General features: G+C 39.7%; 1 protein-coding gene across 3 annotated transcripts in view; it reads right to left on the bottom strand.

Moving 5' to 3' along the window:
• The window catches only part of LOC127525752 (protocadherin alpha-C2-like), a 139,141-nt gene extending 122,888 nt beyond the window's left edge, over nt 1–16,253 (bottom strand). Inside the window, exon 1 of one of the 3 annotated variants that reach the window (XM_051918587.1) lies at nt 15,365–16,253. In XM_051918587.1, the coding sequence (XP_051774547.1) occupies nt 15,365–16,210 (846 nt within the window). In that variant the 5' untranslated portion in view covers nt 16,211–16,253. Of the gene's footprint in view, nt 1–2,364; nt 4,875–12,106; nt 14,604–15,364 lie in introns of those variants that run through there. The other 2 variants (XM_051918582.1, XM_051918590.1) reach the window with 2 other exon arrangements.
• Between the last annotated feature and the right edge of the window lie 416 nt (nt 16,254–16,669).

Here is a 16,669-nt window from a genome sequence, read left to right on the forward strand (position 1 = left end):
TCCAGAGTCTGTAGCGAGCACATGGAACTGGAACGTTTTGGTAGTTTCAAAGTCGAAGCTCTTTAGCGCGTGAATAACACCAGTCTCAGAATTAATATTCATGACAGATGCCATGTCGTTCTGTGTCCCTCCACCTCTAATGATATGATAAGTTATGGCAGCATTTTCATTAATATCTTTGTCCGAGGCACTGACAGAATAAATAGAAGCGCCTGGAGGATTGTTTTCAGTTAAGTAAAGTTCAAGAGGATTTGAAGAAAATTCTGGAATGTTATCATTTACATCTGACACCTGTACAAACATAGTTTTGTAAGCTGACAAAGAAGGGTTACCTAAATCTGTTGCTGTTATTTTGATATCATATTCGGACACTAGCTCTCGATCTAAGCGTTCTTTCGTTACAAGGGAATACATGTTATCCTGAACAGACGGTTTTAACTCAAATGGCACATTGTCAGACAGGCTACACACAACTTTTCCATTAATGCCAGAATCTTTATCACTTACACTTATAAGAGAAATAACTGTTCCGATTTTTGCGTCCTCCGAAATTACATTTGAAAGAGATGTTACTTGTATTTCTGGTTTATTGTCATTTACATCTTCAACTTTAATGATAAGCTGACAATCAGTGTTTAAAGGAGGAAGACCCTTGTCTGATGCCCTTATTATCAAACTGTAGATTTCATTTTCTTCGAAGTCAATCAAGCCTTTAACTCGTATTTCACCAGTCTCCTGATCTAATTGAAATATCTCACGTATTTTTGGCTTCATGTTTCTACCGTATGTATATTCTACTTCACCATTCTTACCACTATCTGCATCACTTGCATTTATAATTGTCACTACAGTGTCAATAATTGCATTTTCCCGCAAAGTTATTGTTAATGCATCACTACTACATATGGGGCGGTTATCGTTTACATCCAAAACAAAGATGGTAATATTAAGAATGCCTGATTTTGGTGGACTTCCGCCATCTACTGCAGTTAGTAATAACCTGTGTGTTTGAGTGGTTTCTCTGTCTAATGGTTTCTGTAATACTAAGAAAGGGTTTTTTTCTCCGTATACACTGTCTTTGATTTCCAAATCAAAATGCCCATTTTTACTCAGCTGGTAAAATCGAACTGAATTAACTCCCACATCCAGATCTCGAGCAGTTTGAAGTTCAAATCGTGTTCCAGTTACAGTGTTTTCCGCAACCTCTAGATAGAAGTCTTTATCATGGAAGGAAGGGGAGTGATCATTCACATCTGTTATTTCAACTTCCACATAATGGACCTCGAGAGGCTTTTCGACAACTATTTTGAGATTAATCAAGCAGGCGCTATTTCCATCACACACCTCCTCTCTGTCAATGTGCTTATCCACATACAAGATGCCATTGTTCCGATTTACCTGGAAAAGACCGTCATTTGATCCAGACACAATACGGAACCGTCTGTCCACCAATGTACTGACATCAAGACCCAAATCCTTAGCACAATTTCCGACGACAGATCCCTCTTTCACCTCTTCTGGAACAGAGTATCTTATCTGCGCTGAAACCTGCTGTCCGAGGCACACAAGCAAAGAGAAACACAGAGAAATCCAGCAGTACTGCCATCCGCGCCTTTGTCCTTCGGCTTCCATGGCGAGTGTTCACCGCACCGTTATTCCAATGATCAGTATATTCTGGGTAATTAGACGCCACAATATAATGTTAGATAGACCGCGCAAAACAAAATAAATCCATTGTGAATACAGTTAGCACTGCCTATTAGCGTTATACTGTTCATCAGCTCGCGAATGTTTCCTCACGAATGTGAGGAACAATACAGTCCGTTTCACGTCATCATCAAGGGCAGGCCTTAATCTGCTCCACAAATACTAGAGCAACAGTGACATCGAGCGGTCTACAGAAAGAAAAGACCTCAAAAACATGCCTAACATATCAGTTATGTACAAAACAACTTAAAATAATTGCATTCAGTAGCACACTAAACCTACATGTTGCATCGTTTTATAATTTGCATAAATAACACCCAAAACAACTTGTGTAGATGCATGTGTGAGCACAATAAAGGCACTTTTAATGCATTAGAAACCCAGGTCATGCCAAGGGAACGACAACTAATTACAGCACCAGGGCAGCGGACAGCTCCCTTTACGCTTCGAATATCAATAAATGTTTAGACATTTGGATAAGTACTATGCACATACTTTTTGAAAAGAACTCGCAGTTAGCTCATCAGTTATATGATAACATTTTGTAGCCTGTATGTGAAAATGTACTGGTTAAATAATTGTATAAATAAATAAAGAAATAAATAAAGAAATAAAAAATAGAAACAAATCTCAAGAAAATTAATCCGCCAGTCTTACCTCTCCAGAATCTCTCCTCCTGCGATCTGGTATCACTAGAGTATTCCTATTACTGCCTGGTGCAATTGTAGAGCCGATACTCATTCTGGGTCCAACTAACATGTACCGTTTGTCTCCAGATCTGTACTGGATGCTGTGACACAGAGTCCCGTCGTAATTTGTGTCCTGTAAATACTTGGACGAATAGTCTGTAGATTTGGAGCACTGCATTACAATCAACACGATGATGCTGATGACAAAAAGCACTGAAACCGAGCCCAAAGTGATGATCAAATAAAACGTCACGTCGTTTTCCTCCTCGTCTTTTACTGCGTTTTTCACATCAGAAGCTGCAAAAGCCTCTTTGGGCTCCACAACTTTGACAATCACAGTCGCTGTTGCTGACAGTGAAACGTTCCCATTGTCTTTGACCAGTATGAGCAGTTTATGCTGGGCCTCGTCTGTTTCTGTGAATGAGCGAAGGGTCCTTATCTGTCCTGTATAGCGGTCCAAACCAAAGAGACTGTGCTCACTAACTTCCTGCAGTGAAAACAATAACCAGCCGTTGTATCCTATATCTGCGTCATAGGCTCTGACTTTAGTCACCAAATGACCTGCGTTCACATTACGGGGAATCTCTTCCACACCCTCAGCAGAACCGTTAGCGCTGACTGGATATAAGATCACTGGAACGTTGTCGTTCTGATCCAGAATAAACACGTTCACCGTCACATTACTGCTCAGAGACGGACTTCCAGAGTCTGAAGCGAGTATGTGGAACTGAAACTTTTTTACTGTTTCAAAGTCAAAACATTTGAGAGCGCTAATTACGCCCGTTTCAGAATTGATATTGAGGAATGAAGTCATATCGCTTTGTGTCTGATCGCCTCTTATAATATGATACGTTATATGGGCATTTTCATTTGTGTCTTTGTCAGTGGCGCTCACAGAGAATATTGACTCTCCAGGTGGATTATTTTCAAACAGGTAAATCTCAAGAGGGCTGTGGGGAAATTGCGGTGCATTATCGTTAACATCGGACACCTCTACGCTTAGAGATTTTGACGCTGAAAGAGCTGGGCTGCCTAAATCAGTAGCTGTTACTGTAATGTCATAATGGGACGCAACCTCCCGGTCTAAACTCTCTTTGGTTACTAGAGAATACATGTTCTGCTGAACATATGGTTTCAACTCAAACGGCACATTCTTTGACAAGCTACAAACTACTTTACCGTTAATCCCCGAATCTCTGTCCGTTATGCTTATAAGAGAAATTACTGTTCCGGGTTTTGCATCTTCAGAAACAATATTAGAAAGTGACGTGACTTCAATCTCAGGTTCATTATCATTGACATCCATAATCTTAATGATAACTCTGCAGTCAGTATGTAGTGGAGGGCGTCCCTTATCAGATGCTTTTATATTTACGCTATAAATTTCGTTCTCTTCAAAATCTATTTTGCCTTTGACACGTATTTCACCTGTCACCTTGTCCAAATCAAAAACATCATGTACTTTTCGCTGTACATTTCTACCATAAGTATATTCAACTTCTCCATTAACACCCTCATCTGGGTCAGTTGCATTAACAAATGTTACCGTAAAACCGGGAGAGGCGTTCTCATTTAACGCAATAGTGTAAGTCTCTCGGTTGCATATTGGGCGGTTGTCGTTAACATCGAGGACCGTGACAGTTATATTTAAAGTGCCTGATTTTGGTGGATTTCCACCATCAATGGCAGTCAAAGTTAACACATGTTTCTCTTGATTCTCCCTATCTAATGGTTTCTGTAAAACTAGAAAAGGATTTTTATCCCCATATTCACTGTCTCTTATCTCTATATCAAAATGATTATTTTGTCCGAGCCGATAGGAACGAATGGAATTAACGCCAACATCCAAATCTCTCGCGGTTGGAAGATCGAAACGAGTGCCTTTTACTGTGTTTTCTGCAATTTCTACGTGTACGTCTTTTTCGTGGAAAGAAGGGAAGTGATCATTTACATCTGTTATTTCAACCTCAACATAATGAACTTCGAGTGGATTTTCAACTGCAATCTTTAAGTTTAGCAAACATGCGCCGTTGCCATCACAAATCTCCTCTCGGTCGATTTTTTTATGAACATACAAGATGCCATTGTTCTGATTTACCTGGAAAAAGCTGTCCTTAGATCCAGAAACAATACGGAATCGTCTGTGCTCTAACGAACTGACATCAAGACCGAGATCCTTAGCAATATTTCCCACTTGTGATCCCTCTTTCACCTCCTCTGGAATAGAATATCTGATCTGTGCTGAGACAGGCTGCTTACAATGCAGCATCAAACAAAAAGCAATCCACCAGTACCCACTTCTGCGCCTTTGTCCATCTTTATCCATCGCGAGCGATTACAGCAGAAGTATTCCAGGACCAGACATGTATCATCCGTGATTACTCACAACAGGATAAACGGTGTAGTGTCACAATTCAGGTAAATAGTTCAAATGAGGTCCTACGTCGTACCGTCAATCCACCGTAGCCATTAAAATTCTCTTCGCCTCACACTGGCTCTTAAAATGTACAGATACAGCACTGCGCATGTCGCCATCTAGGGCAGGGCATAATCCCTCCAGCATACCATAGAGTAATACTGACACCGAGCGGCCAACTGTTCATTTCAAACACATCTCTTGAAGTTTATGAATGCTGAAAGTGTTACATTCCCTGTCGAGCCCATTACAAAAGTCACTTAATGTGAAAATCCCATTATAAAATTGAATGTTACTAAACTAAAGAAAATGGTGTAGGATTTACTTTGAATCAAATTTCACTCAGAAAGTGCACGGTAACACAATGAAGTAAACTTGCAATTTTTGAAGTGGAAAAACTGAAAAACTGAAATACTTTCTTGTAAAACATAATCCAATAATCTTTGTTTTACTTACAACTTCGAAAAAGAATTTATTAAAGTGTATAACTAAAATATAGGAGATTAAACGCATCATGGACACACATACATATAAATGTTAAATGTAAATTAAACTAAAACGTTAGTATTTATGTCTAATAATGCCAGTACTTGACAAACAAAAATGATCTAAAATCAACAGTATGAAATACACATGTGTAAAAAGCAAACATGAGAAATTATGAATTTAAGTTCACATCTTTTCAGTATTTTTTGACGACTGACACTGGAGTTTTTTATTTAAAATTATTTCATGGCATTCAAAAAAAAAAAGAAAAAAGGATTTGGTCACACTTTAGATTAGGGTCCAAATCTCACTATTAACTTACTATTAACTACGACTTTTGCCTCAATAAACCCCTAATTACTGCTTATTAAAAGTTAGGTAGATGTTAAGTTTAGGTATTGGGTAGGATTAAGGGATGTATAATATGGTCATGCTGAATAAGGCATTAATATGTGCTTTACAAGTACTAATAAACAACCAATATCGTAGTAATATGCATGCTAATAAGCAACTGGTTAATAGTGAGAACTGGACACTAACGTGTTACCAAGGATTTTTATGTGTCAGATATTACGCCTTTGATAAGAAAACTTATTCTGGAGGAACTGCATCTAATTTCAGCACCAACGTAGTGAACAGCTCCCCGCGAGCTGAGGTTACTCGAGATACAATCAGAAAAGCAAAGCTGCCAATCAAATGAGGACAACTAACGAGATTTTGAGCGCTATGGAAATATGTAAAAGTACCATAGCGTACAAAAATATCAAACAAACAGCGTGACTGTTATTGGAATTAATCGTTTGTACTTACCTCTCCAGAATCTCTCCTCCTGCGATCTGGTATCACTAGAGTATTCCTATTACTGCCTGGTGCAATTGTAGAGCCGATACTCATTCTGGGTCCAACTAACATGTACCGTTTATCTCCAGATCTGTACTGGATGCTGTGACACAAAGTCCCGTCGTAATTTGTGTCCTGTAAATACTTGGACGAATAGTTTGTAGATTTGGAGCACTGCATTACAATCAACACGATGATGCTGATGACAAAAAGCACTGAAACCGAGCCCAAAGTGATGATCAAATAAAACGTCACGTCGTTTTCCTCCTCGTCTTTTACTGCGTTTTTCACATCAGAAGCTGCAAAAGCCTCTTTGGGCTCCACAACTTTGACAATCACAGTCGCTGTTGCTGACAGTGAAACGTTCCCATTGTCTTTGACCAGTATGAGCAGTTTATGCTGGGCCTCGTCTGTTTCTGTGAATGAGCGAAGGGTCCTTATCTGTCCTGTATAGCGGTCCAAACCAAAGAGACTGTGCTCACTAACTTCCTGCAGTGAAAACAATAACCAGCCGTTGTATCCTATATCTGCGTCATAGGCTCTGACTTTAGTCACCAAATGACCTGCGTTCACATTACGGGGAATCTCTTCCACACCCTCAGCAGAACCGTTAGCGCTGACTGGATATAAGATCACTGGAACGTTGTCGTTCTGATCCAGAATAAACACGTTCACTGTCACGTTACTGCTCAGAGACGGACTTCCAGAGTCTGTAGCGAGCACATGGAACTGGAACGTTTTGGTAGTTTCAAAGTCGAAGCTCTTTAGCGCGTGAATAACACCAGTCTCAGAATTAATATTCATGACAGATGCCATGTCGTTCTGTGTCCCTCCACCTCTAATGATATGATAAGTTATGGCAGCATTTTCATTAATATCTTTGTCCGAGGCACTGACAGAATAAATAGAAGCGCCTGGAGGATTGTTTTCAGTTAAGTAAAGTTCAAGAGGATTTGAAGAAAATTCTGGAATGTTATCATTTACATCTGACACCTGTACGAACATATTTTTATAAGCTGACAAAGAAGGGTTACCTAAATCTGTTGCTGTTATTTTGATATCATATTCGGACACTAGCTCTCGATCTAAGCGTTCTTTCGTTACAAGGGAATACATGTTATCCTGAACAGACGGTTTTAACTCAAATGGCACATTGTCAGACAGGCTACACACAACTTTTCCATTAATGCCAGAATCTTTATCACTTACACTTATAAGAGAAATAACTGTTCCGATTTTTGCGTCCTCCGAAATTACATTTGAAAGAGATGTTACTTGTATTTCTGGTTTATTGTCATTTACATCTTCAACTTTAATGATAATCTGACAATCAGTATTCAAAGGAGGAAGACCCTTGTCTGATGCCCTTATCATTAATCTGTAGATTTCATTTTCTTCAAAGTCAATCAAGCCTTTAACTCGTATTTCACCAGTCTCCTGATCTAATTGAAATATCTCACGTATTTTTGGCTTCATATTTCTACCGTATGTATATTCTACTTCACTATTCTTACCACTATCTGCATCACTTGCATTTATAATTGTGACTACAGTGTCAATAATTGCATTTTCCCTTAATGTTATCGTTAATGTATCACTACTGCATATGGGGCGGTTATCGTTTACATCCAAAACAAAGACAGTGATATTAAGAGTGCCCGATTTTGGTGGACTTCCGCCATCTACTGCAGTTAGTAATAACCTGTGTATTTGAGTGGTTTCTCTGTCTAATGGTTTCTGTAATACTAAAAAAGGAATTTTATCTCCGTTTACACTATCTTTGATTTCCAAATCAAAATGCCCATTTTTACTCAGCTGGTAAAATCGAACTGAATTAACTCCCACATCCAGATCTCGAGCCGTTTGAAGTTCAAATCGTGTTCCAGTTACAGTGTTTTCCCAAACCTCTAGATAGAAGTCTTTATCATGGAAGGAAGGGGAGTGATCATTCACATCTGTTATTTCAACTTCCACATAATGGACCTCGAGAGGCTTTTCGACAACTATTTTCAGATTAATCAAGCAGGCGCTATTTCCATCACACACCTCCTCTCTGTCAATGTGTTTATCCACATACAAGATGCCATTGTTCTGATTTACCTGAAAAAGACCGTCATTTGATCCAGACACAATACGGAACCGTCTGTCCACCAATGTACTGACATCAAGACCCAAATCCTTAGCACAATTTCCGACGACAGATCCCTCTTTCACCTCTTCTGGAACAGAGTATCTTATCTGCGCTGAGACCTGCTGTCCGAGGCATACAATCAAAGAGAAACACAGAGAAATCCAGCAGTACTGCCATCCGCGCCTTTGTCCTTCGGCTTCCATGGCGAGTGTTCACCGCACCGTTATTCCAATGATCAATATATAATTAGACGCCACAATATAATGTTAGATAGACCGCGCAAAACAAAATAAATCCATTGTGAATACAGTTAGCACCGCCTATTAGCGTTATACTGTTCATCAGCTCGCGAATGTTTCCTCACGAATGTGAGGAACAATACAGTCCGATTCACGTCATCATCAAGGGCAGGCCTTAATCTGCTCTACAAATACTAGAGCAACAGTGACATCGAGCGGTCTACAGAAAGGAAAGTCCTCAAAAACATGCATAGCACATCAGTTATGTACAAAACAGCTTAAAATAATTCAGTGGCACACTAAACCTACATGTTGCATCGTTTCATAAACTGCATAAATAACACCCAAAACAACTTGTGTAGACGCGTGTGTGAGCACAATAAAGACACTTTTAATGCATTAGAAACCCAGGCCATGCCAAGGGAACGACAACTAATTTCAGCACCAGGGCAGCGGACAGCTCCCTTTACGCTGTCACTACTTCGAATATCCATAAATGTTTAGACATTTGGATAAGTACTATGCACATACTTTTTGAAAAGAACTTGCAATTAGCTCATCAGTTATATGATAACATGTTGTAGCCTGTATGTGAAAATGTACTAGTTAAGTAATTGTATAAAAAAAAAAAAATAGAAACAAATCTCAAGAAATAGAAAATTAATCCGCCAGTCTTACCTCTCCAGAATCTCTCCTCCTGCGATCTGGTATCACTAGAGTATTCCTATTACTGCCTGGTGCTATTGTAGAGCCGATACTCATTCTGGGTCCAACTAACATGTACCGTTTGTCTCCAGATCTGTACTGGATGCTGTGACACAGAGTCCCGTCGTAATTTGTGTCCTGTAAATACTTGGACGAATAGTCTGTAGATTTGGAGCACTGCATTACAATCAACACGATGATGCTGATGACAAAAAGCACTGAAACCGAGCCCAAAGTGATGATCAAATAAAACGTCACGTCGTTTTCCTCCTCGTCTTTTACTGCGTTTTTCACATCAGAAGCTGCAAAAGCCTCTTTGGGCTCCACAACTTTGACAATCACAGTCGCTGTTGCTGACAGTGAAACGTTCCCATTGTCTTTGACCAGTATGAGCAGTTTATGCTGGGCCTCGTCTGTTTCTGTGAATGAGCGAAGGGTCCTTATCTGTCCTGTATAGCGGTCCAAACCAAAGAGACTGTGCTCACTAACTTCCTGCAGTGAAAACAATAACCAGCCGTTGTATCCTATATCTGCGTCATAGGCTCTGACTTTAGTCACCAAATGACCTGCGTTCACATTACGGGGAATCTCTTCCACACCCTCAGCAGAACCGTTAGCGCTCACTGGATATAAGATCACTGGAACGTTGTCGTTCTGATCCAGAATAAACACGTTCACCGTCACGTTGCTGCTAAGTTGAGGAGTTCCTGAATCCTTTGCAACAACTTGGAACTGAAACTTTCTAATTACTTCAAAGTCAAAACGGTTTAAGGCGCAAATAACCCCTGTTTCAGAGTTAATGTTCAAAAATGAGGCCATATCATTTTGTGCAGCGTCCCCTCTAATTATATAGTAAGTAATCACTGCGTTTTCATTTAAATCTTTATCGGATGCGCTCACAGACAGTATGGAGGCACCAGCTGCGTTATTTTCTACTAAATACAATTCAAGCGGATTTTGAGAAAATTCAGGACTGTTATCATTAACATCTGATACCTGCACGCTTAGAGATTTAAAGGAGGATAAAGGCGGCTGTCCTAAATCAGTGACTGTTATTGTTATGTCATAATGGGACACCAGTTCTCGATCTAGTTTTCCCTTCGTTACAAGGGAATAAATATTCTCCTGAAATGATGGTTTCAGCTCAAAAGGAACACTATCAGAAATACTTGGTACAATCTTCCCATTTATACCCGAGTCTTTGTCACTGATGCTAATCAATGAAATTACAGTACCAGGTTTAGAATCCTCAGAAACAACACTGGAAAGCGAGGTTACGTCTATTTCAGGAGCATTGTCATTTATGTCTATTATCTTAATAGTAACGACAGATTCAACGATCAGTGGAGGCTGGCCTTTATCTGATGCCTGTACGTCTAATTTGTACACCACCGTTTCCTCAAAGTCAAGTTCACCTTTAATCTGAATTTCTCCTGTTGCACTATCCAGTTTAAATAGATCGTATACTTTGCGCTTCAAGTTCCTTCCAAATGCGTATTCTACAACACCATTTGAACCCTCATCTAAGTCAGTTGCATTAAGTTTTATCAATAATGTTCCGATTGCAGCATTTTCTTTTACTGTTACAGAATATGAGTCTTGACTGAACACAGGACGGTTATCATTAACATCAAGAACAGTAACAATTATGTTGAGATTACCTGACCGTGGTGGATTTCCACCATCGATTGCAGTTAGAATTAATCTATGCTCTGCTGCGTTTTCCCGGTCAAGCGCTTTCTTTAAAACTAAAAGCGGTATTTTTTCTTCATCTCTATCCTTTGTCTCAACTTCGAAATGCTCATTCAGACTCAGTTTATATGACCGGACATTATTTACTGTCGTATCAGCATCTCGTGCTGCCTGTATTTGGAAACGTGTCCCTGTGGGTGTGTGTTCCGCAATCTCAAAATGCTGCTCCTCTTCTGTAAATGTGGGTGAATTATCATTAACATCGGTTATTTGTACTCCAACGTAATGTATTTCCAAGGGATCTTCGACTACCATTTTTAGATTAATCAAGCATGCGCCATTTCCATCACACAGTTCCTCTCTGTCAATGTTCTTATGGACATATAAGACGCCATTGTTTTGATTTACCTGAAAAAGAGCATCCTTTGATCCAGACACGATACGAAATCTCCTGTTAACTAAAGTGCTGACATCAAGGCCAAGATCCTTACCAATATGTCCTACAACGGATCCTTCTTTCATTTCCTCTTGAATAGAGTATCTTATCTGCGCTGAAACCTGCTGTCCAAAACACAGAAGCAAGGAGAAACACAAAGCAATCCTCCAGGACTCCCATTTGCGCCTTTGTTCTCTGGCTTCCATGGCGAACGATTACCGAGACACTGCCAGAAATATATCCTCGGCGATTACAAACAACGCTATATTATATAACTGATCTGCGTAATGCAAAACATTTAAATGAAAACCTTAATAAACACGGAGGACAGATCGCATACTTGAACGCCTTTTCAGATCGTACCATCCCCATAGATAAGGACAATACAAGACTGTGCGTGTCATCATTATGGGCCGGACTTAAAACTGGAAAACAAAAATTAGAGCAACACTGACACCGAGTGGAGCATTAGAAGTCACCTCGTTACCATTTTCAGTTTGCAGAATAATTAACACACACGCACACACACACACACACACACATATATATATATATATATATATATATATATATATATATATATATATATGCTTCACGTTGCTCCTCTCAAAAAAATAAAAAATAAAAAATAATAATAATAATAATAACAAAATAAAATACAATAAAATAAACACATTGAGTTTCATGGAGTGTAGCAAAACACCTTCTTCACATTTACATAAATCCCAATTAAAATCTTCAAAAATACTTTAAAAATATCCTTACCTCTCCAGAATCTCTCCTCCTGCGATCTGGTATCACTAGAGTATTCCTATTACTGCCTGGTGCAATTGTAGAGCCGATACTCATTCTGGGTCCAACTAACATGTACCGTTTGTCTCCAGATCTGTACTGGATGCTGTGACACAGAGTCCCGTCGTAATTTGTGTCCTGTAAATACTTGGACGAATAGTCTGTAGATTTGGAGCACTGCATTACAATCAACACGATGATGCTGATGACAAAAAGCACTGAAACCGAGCCCAAAGTGATGATCAAATAAAACGTCACGTCGTTTTCCTCCTCGTCTTTTACTGCGTTTTTCACATCAGAAGCTGCAAAAGCCTCTTTGGGCTCCACAACTTTGACAATCACAGTCGCTGTTGCTGACAGTGAAACGTTCCCATTGTCTTTGACCAGTATGAGCAGTTTATGCTGGGCCTCGTCTGTTTCTGTGAATGAGCGAAGGGTCCTTATCTGTCCTGTATAGCGGTCCAAACCAAAGAGACTGTGCTCACTAACTTCCTGCAGTGAAAACAATAACCAGCCGTTGTATCCTATATCTGCGTCATAGGCTCTGACTTTAGTCACCAAATGACCTGCGTTCACATTACGGGGAATCTCTTCCACACCCTCAGCAGAACCGTTAGCGCTGACTGGATATAAGATCACTGGAACGTTGTCGTTCTGATCCAGAATAAACACGTTCACCGTCACGTTACTGCTCAGAGACGGACTTCCAGAGTCTGTAGCGAATACATGGAACTGAAACGTTTTGGTAGTTTCAAAATCAAAACTTTTTAGTGCATAAATAATTCCCGTTTCTGAATTAATGTTTAGAAAAGATGTCAAATCACCTTGATTTAGGTTATATGCTATTGCAGCATTTTCATTCAAGTCTTTATCAAAAGCAGTAACAGAGAATACAGAAGCACCAGGGACATTGTTTTCATATAAATAAAGCTCAAATGTGTTCTGGGTGAACTGTGGGGAGTTGTCATTCACATCAGAGACCTGTATATTTAACATTTTAAAAGAAGACAGCGGTGGCTGTCCTAAGTCAGTGGCTGTTACAGTGATTTCATAGCTTGAAGTAACTTCTCTATCTAAACGTCCCTTTGTCACTAATGAATAAATATTCTCTTTAAATGATGATTTCAGCTCAAAGGGCATATTTTCGGGTAATGTACAAATGACTCTGCCATTGACACCAGAGTCCTTGTCTGAAACGCTTATTAAGGCTATGGCCGTTCCAGGATTCGCATTTTCAGATATAACACTAGTAAGTGATGTTATCTCAATTTCGGGAGAGTTATCATTAACATCTGTGACTTTAATGCTGAGTTCTGCTTCAGCTATCAGGGGAGGCTGGCCTTTATCTGATGCCTGCACATCTAATTTAAATACATCAGTTTCCTCAAAGTCTATGTTCCCTTTAACTTGTAATTCTCCCGTGTTCTTGTCAAGCGTAAACAAGTCGTGGATTTTTCCATCTAAATTTTCGCCTAACGAGTACTCGATTTCGCCGTTCATTCCTTCATCTAAATCAGTTGCGTTTATTTTAATCACGACAGTGCCCAGAGGTGCGTTTTCCAGGATTGTTGCAGAATATGAGTCGCGGCTGAAGACTGGTCGATTGTCATTTGTATCTAGAACAATAACAGTGATGTTCAGAGTCCCTGATTTCGGTGGATTTCCACCATCTGTGGCTGTCAGTGTGAGTCTATGCTTGCCTTGCCTTTCTCTGTCCAGCGCTTTCTTTAAAACTAAAAATGGTATTTTTGTTTCATGCCTTTCCCGAACGTCGATATCAAACAGCTCATTCTGACTTAATTTATAATATCGAACCGTATTCATTCCCAGATCAGGATCTCTGGCAGTTTGGACTTGAAAACGCGTTCCTAAAAGCGTATGCTCAGCTATTTCAAATTGCTGCTCAGATCTGGGGAAAATGGGTGGATTATCGTTTACATCAGTTATTTCAACTTCTATGTAATGCACCTCTAAGGGGTCTTCAACAACGCATTTCAAACTTATCGAACAAACAGCGTTTCCATCACACAGCTTCTCTCTGTCGATTCTCTTACTGACATACAGTTCCCCATTGTTCTGATTTACCTGGAAAAGCGCATCATCAGGTCCAGAAACAATACGAAACCGTCGGTGCGCCAAATTACTGACATCAAGGTTTAAATCCTTAGCAATATTTCCCACAACAGATCCGTCTTTCACTTCCTCCGGGACATTGTATTTTATCTGTGCAGTAACCAGATTCCCGAAGCACAACAGCAATGAAAGAGCAATCCACCAGCTCGGCCGTCTGCTCCATTGTCCTCCGACACCCATCGCAAAATATGTTCGAATTACAAATGCTCTGCCCATGAAACACTATCTTTTTCTATTCCAATCTCTGATATCGTGTGCATTATCGAAAAAAAACGACATGCGATGAAATTACTAGTTACCACTGCTTTAAACGCACAGTTATACTGCCCCGTCTCTCTGCACAAAACACTGTTATGTTTCTCATTAGCTGACGCCTGATGGGGTTGGGCTTGCTATAATACAGTAACCTAGAGTAACACTGACACCATGTGGAGTGGATTTGTTTTTGCACAAAAAAATACAGATATGTACACTGGGAAAAAAAAAAAAAAGAAAAAGAAAAAAAAAAAGAAAGGAAATTGGTGTAGAAAGAATTTTCACTTTATACAAGTTTAATTCAATGTGTTACTTGCCGTTTCTCAAATACTAGAGCAACAGTGACATTGAGCGCTCAACAGAAAGACTAGTCCTCAAAAACATTTAAGCACATTTATGTACAAAGCAAATTAAAAAGTATATTTAGCGGCACATTAAACCTAAATGTTGCGTCGTTTCATAAATTGCATGAATAACACACAATAACTTGTGTAGATGCATGTGTGAGCACAATAAAGCCCCTTTTAATGCATTAGAAACCCAGGTAATGCCAAAGGGAACTGCAACTAATTTCAGCACCAGGGCAGCGGACAGCTTCCTTTACGTTGTCACAACTTCGAATATCCATAAATGTTTAGACATTTGGATAAGTACTATGCACATACTTTTTTTTTTTTTTTTCAAAACAATGAAAATAACTTATTAACTTACAATTAGCTCATCAGTTATATGATAACATATTTTGTAGCCTGTAGGTCAAGGTGTACGAGTTAAATAATTGTATACAAAAAAAGAGAATAGAAATAAATCACAAGAAATAGAAAATTAATCCGCCAGTCTTACCTCTCCAGAATCTCTCCTCCTGCGATCTGGTATCACTAGAGTATTCCTATTACTGCCTGGTGCAATTGTAGAGCCGATACTCATTCTGGGTCCAACTAACATGTACCGTTTGTCTCCAGATCTGTACTGGATGCTGTGACACAGAGTCCCGTCGTAATTTGTCTCCTGTAAATACTTGGACGAATAGTCTGTAGATTTGGAGCACTGCATTACAATCAACACGATGATGCTGATGACAAAAAGCACTGAAACCGAGCCCAAAGTGATGATCAAATAAAACGTCACGTCGTTTTCCTCCTCGTCTTTTACTGCGTTTTTCACATCAGAAGCTGCAAAAGCCTCTTTGGGCTCCACAACTTTGACAATCACAGTCGCTGTTGCTGACAGTGAAACGTTCCCATTGTCTTTGACCAGTATGAGCAGTTTATGCTGGGCCTCGTCTGTTTCTGTGAATGAGCGAAGGGTCCTTATCTGTCCTGTATAGCGGTCCAAACCAAAGAGACTGTGCTCACTAACTTCCTGCAGTGAAAACAATAACCAGCCGTTGTATCCTATATCTGCGTCATAGGCTCTGACTTTAGTCACCAAATGACCTGCGTTCACATTACGGGGAATCTCTTCCACACCCTCAGCAGAACCGTTAGCGCTGACTGGATATAAGATCACTGGAACGTTGTCGTTCTGATCCAGAATAAACACGTTCACCGTCACGTTACTGCTCAGAGACGGACTTCCAGAGTCTGTAGCGAGTACATGGAACTGGAACGTTTTGGTAGTTTCAAAATCAAAACTTTTCAGTGCATAAATTGCGCCTGTCTCAGAATTAATATTCAGAAACGATGTCATGTCACTTTGTGTCCCATTCCCTTTAATAATCTGATATGAAATCATAGAGTTTTCATTTAGGTCTTTGTCAAAAGCACTCAGGGTGAGAATGGGCGCGCCTGCAGCATTGTTTTCGATCATATATAATTCAATGGGATTTAGGCTAAATTCAGGTGGGTTATCATTAACATCTGACACCTGTACGCTCAGAGTTTTATATGAGGACAGTGGAGGCTGACCCAAGTCGGTCGCTGTTATTGTAATTTCATAATGTGATACAGTTTCACGGTCCAGGTTTCTTTTAGTCACTAACGAATACATGTTTTCCTGAACTGATGGTTTTACTTCAAATGGAACATTTTCTGAGAGAGAGCACACAACTTTTCCATTTATACCAGTGTCTCTGTCAGTAACACTAATGAGTGAGATTACAGTGCCAGGCTTCGAATCTTCAGGTACAACGTTCGATAGTGAAGTCAC

The sequence above is a fragment of the Ctenopharyngodon idella genome, chromosome 14 (assembly GCF_019924925.1).
Source record: "Ctenopharyngodon idella isolate HZGC_01 chromosome 14, HZGC01, whole genome shotgun sequence".
NCBI lineage: Eukaryota > Metazoa > Chordata > Actinopteri > Cypriniformes > Xenocyprididae > Ctenopharyngodon > Ctenopharyngodon idella.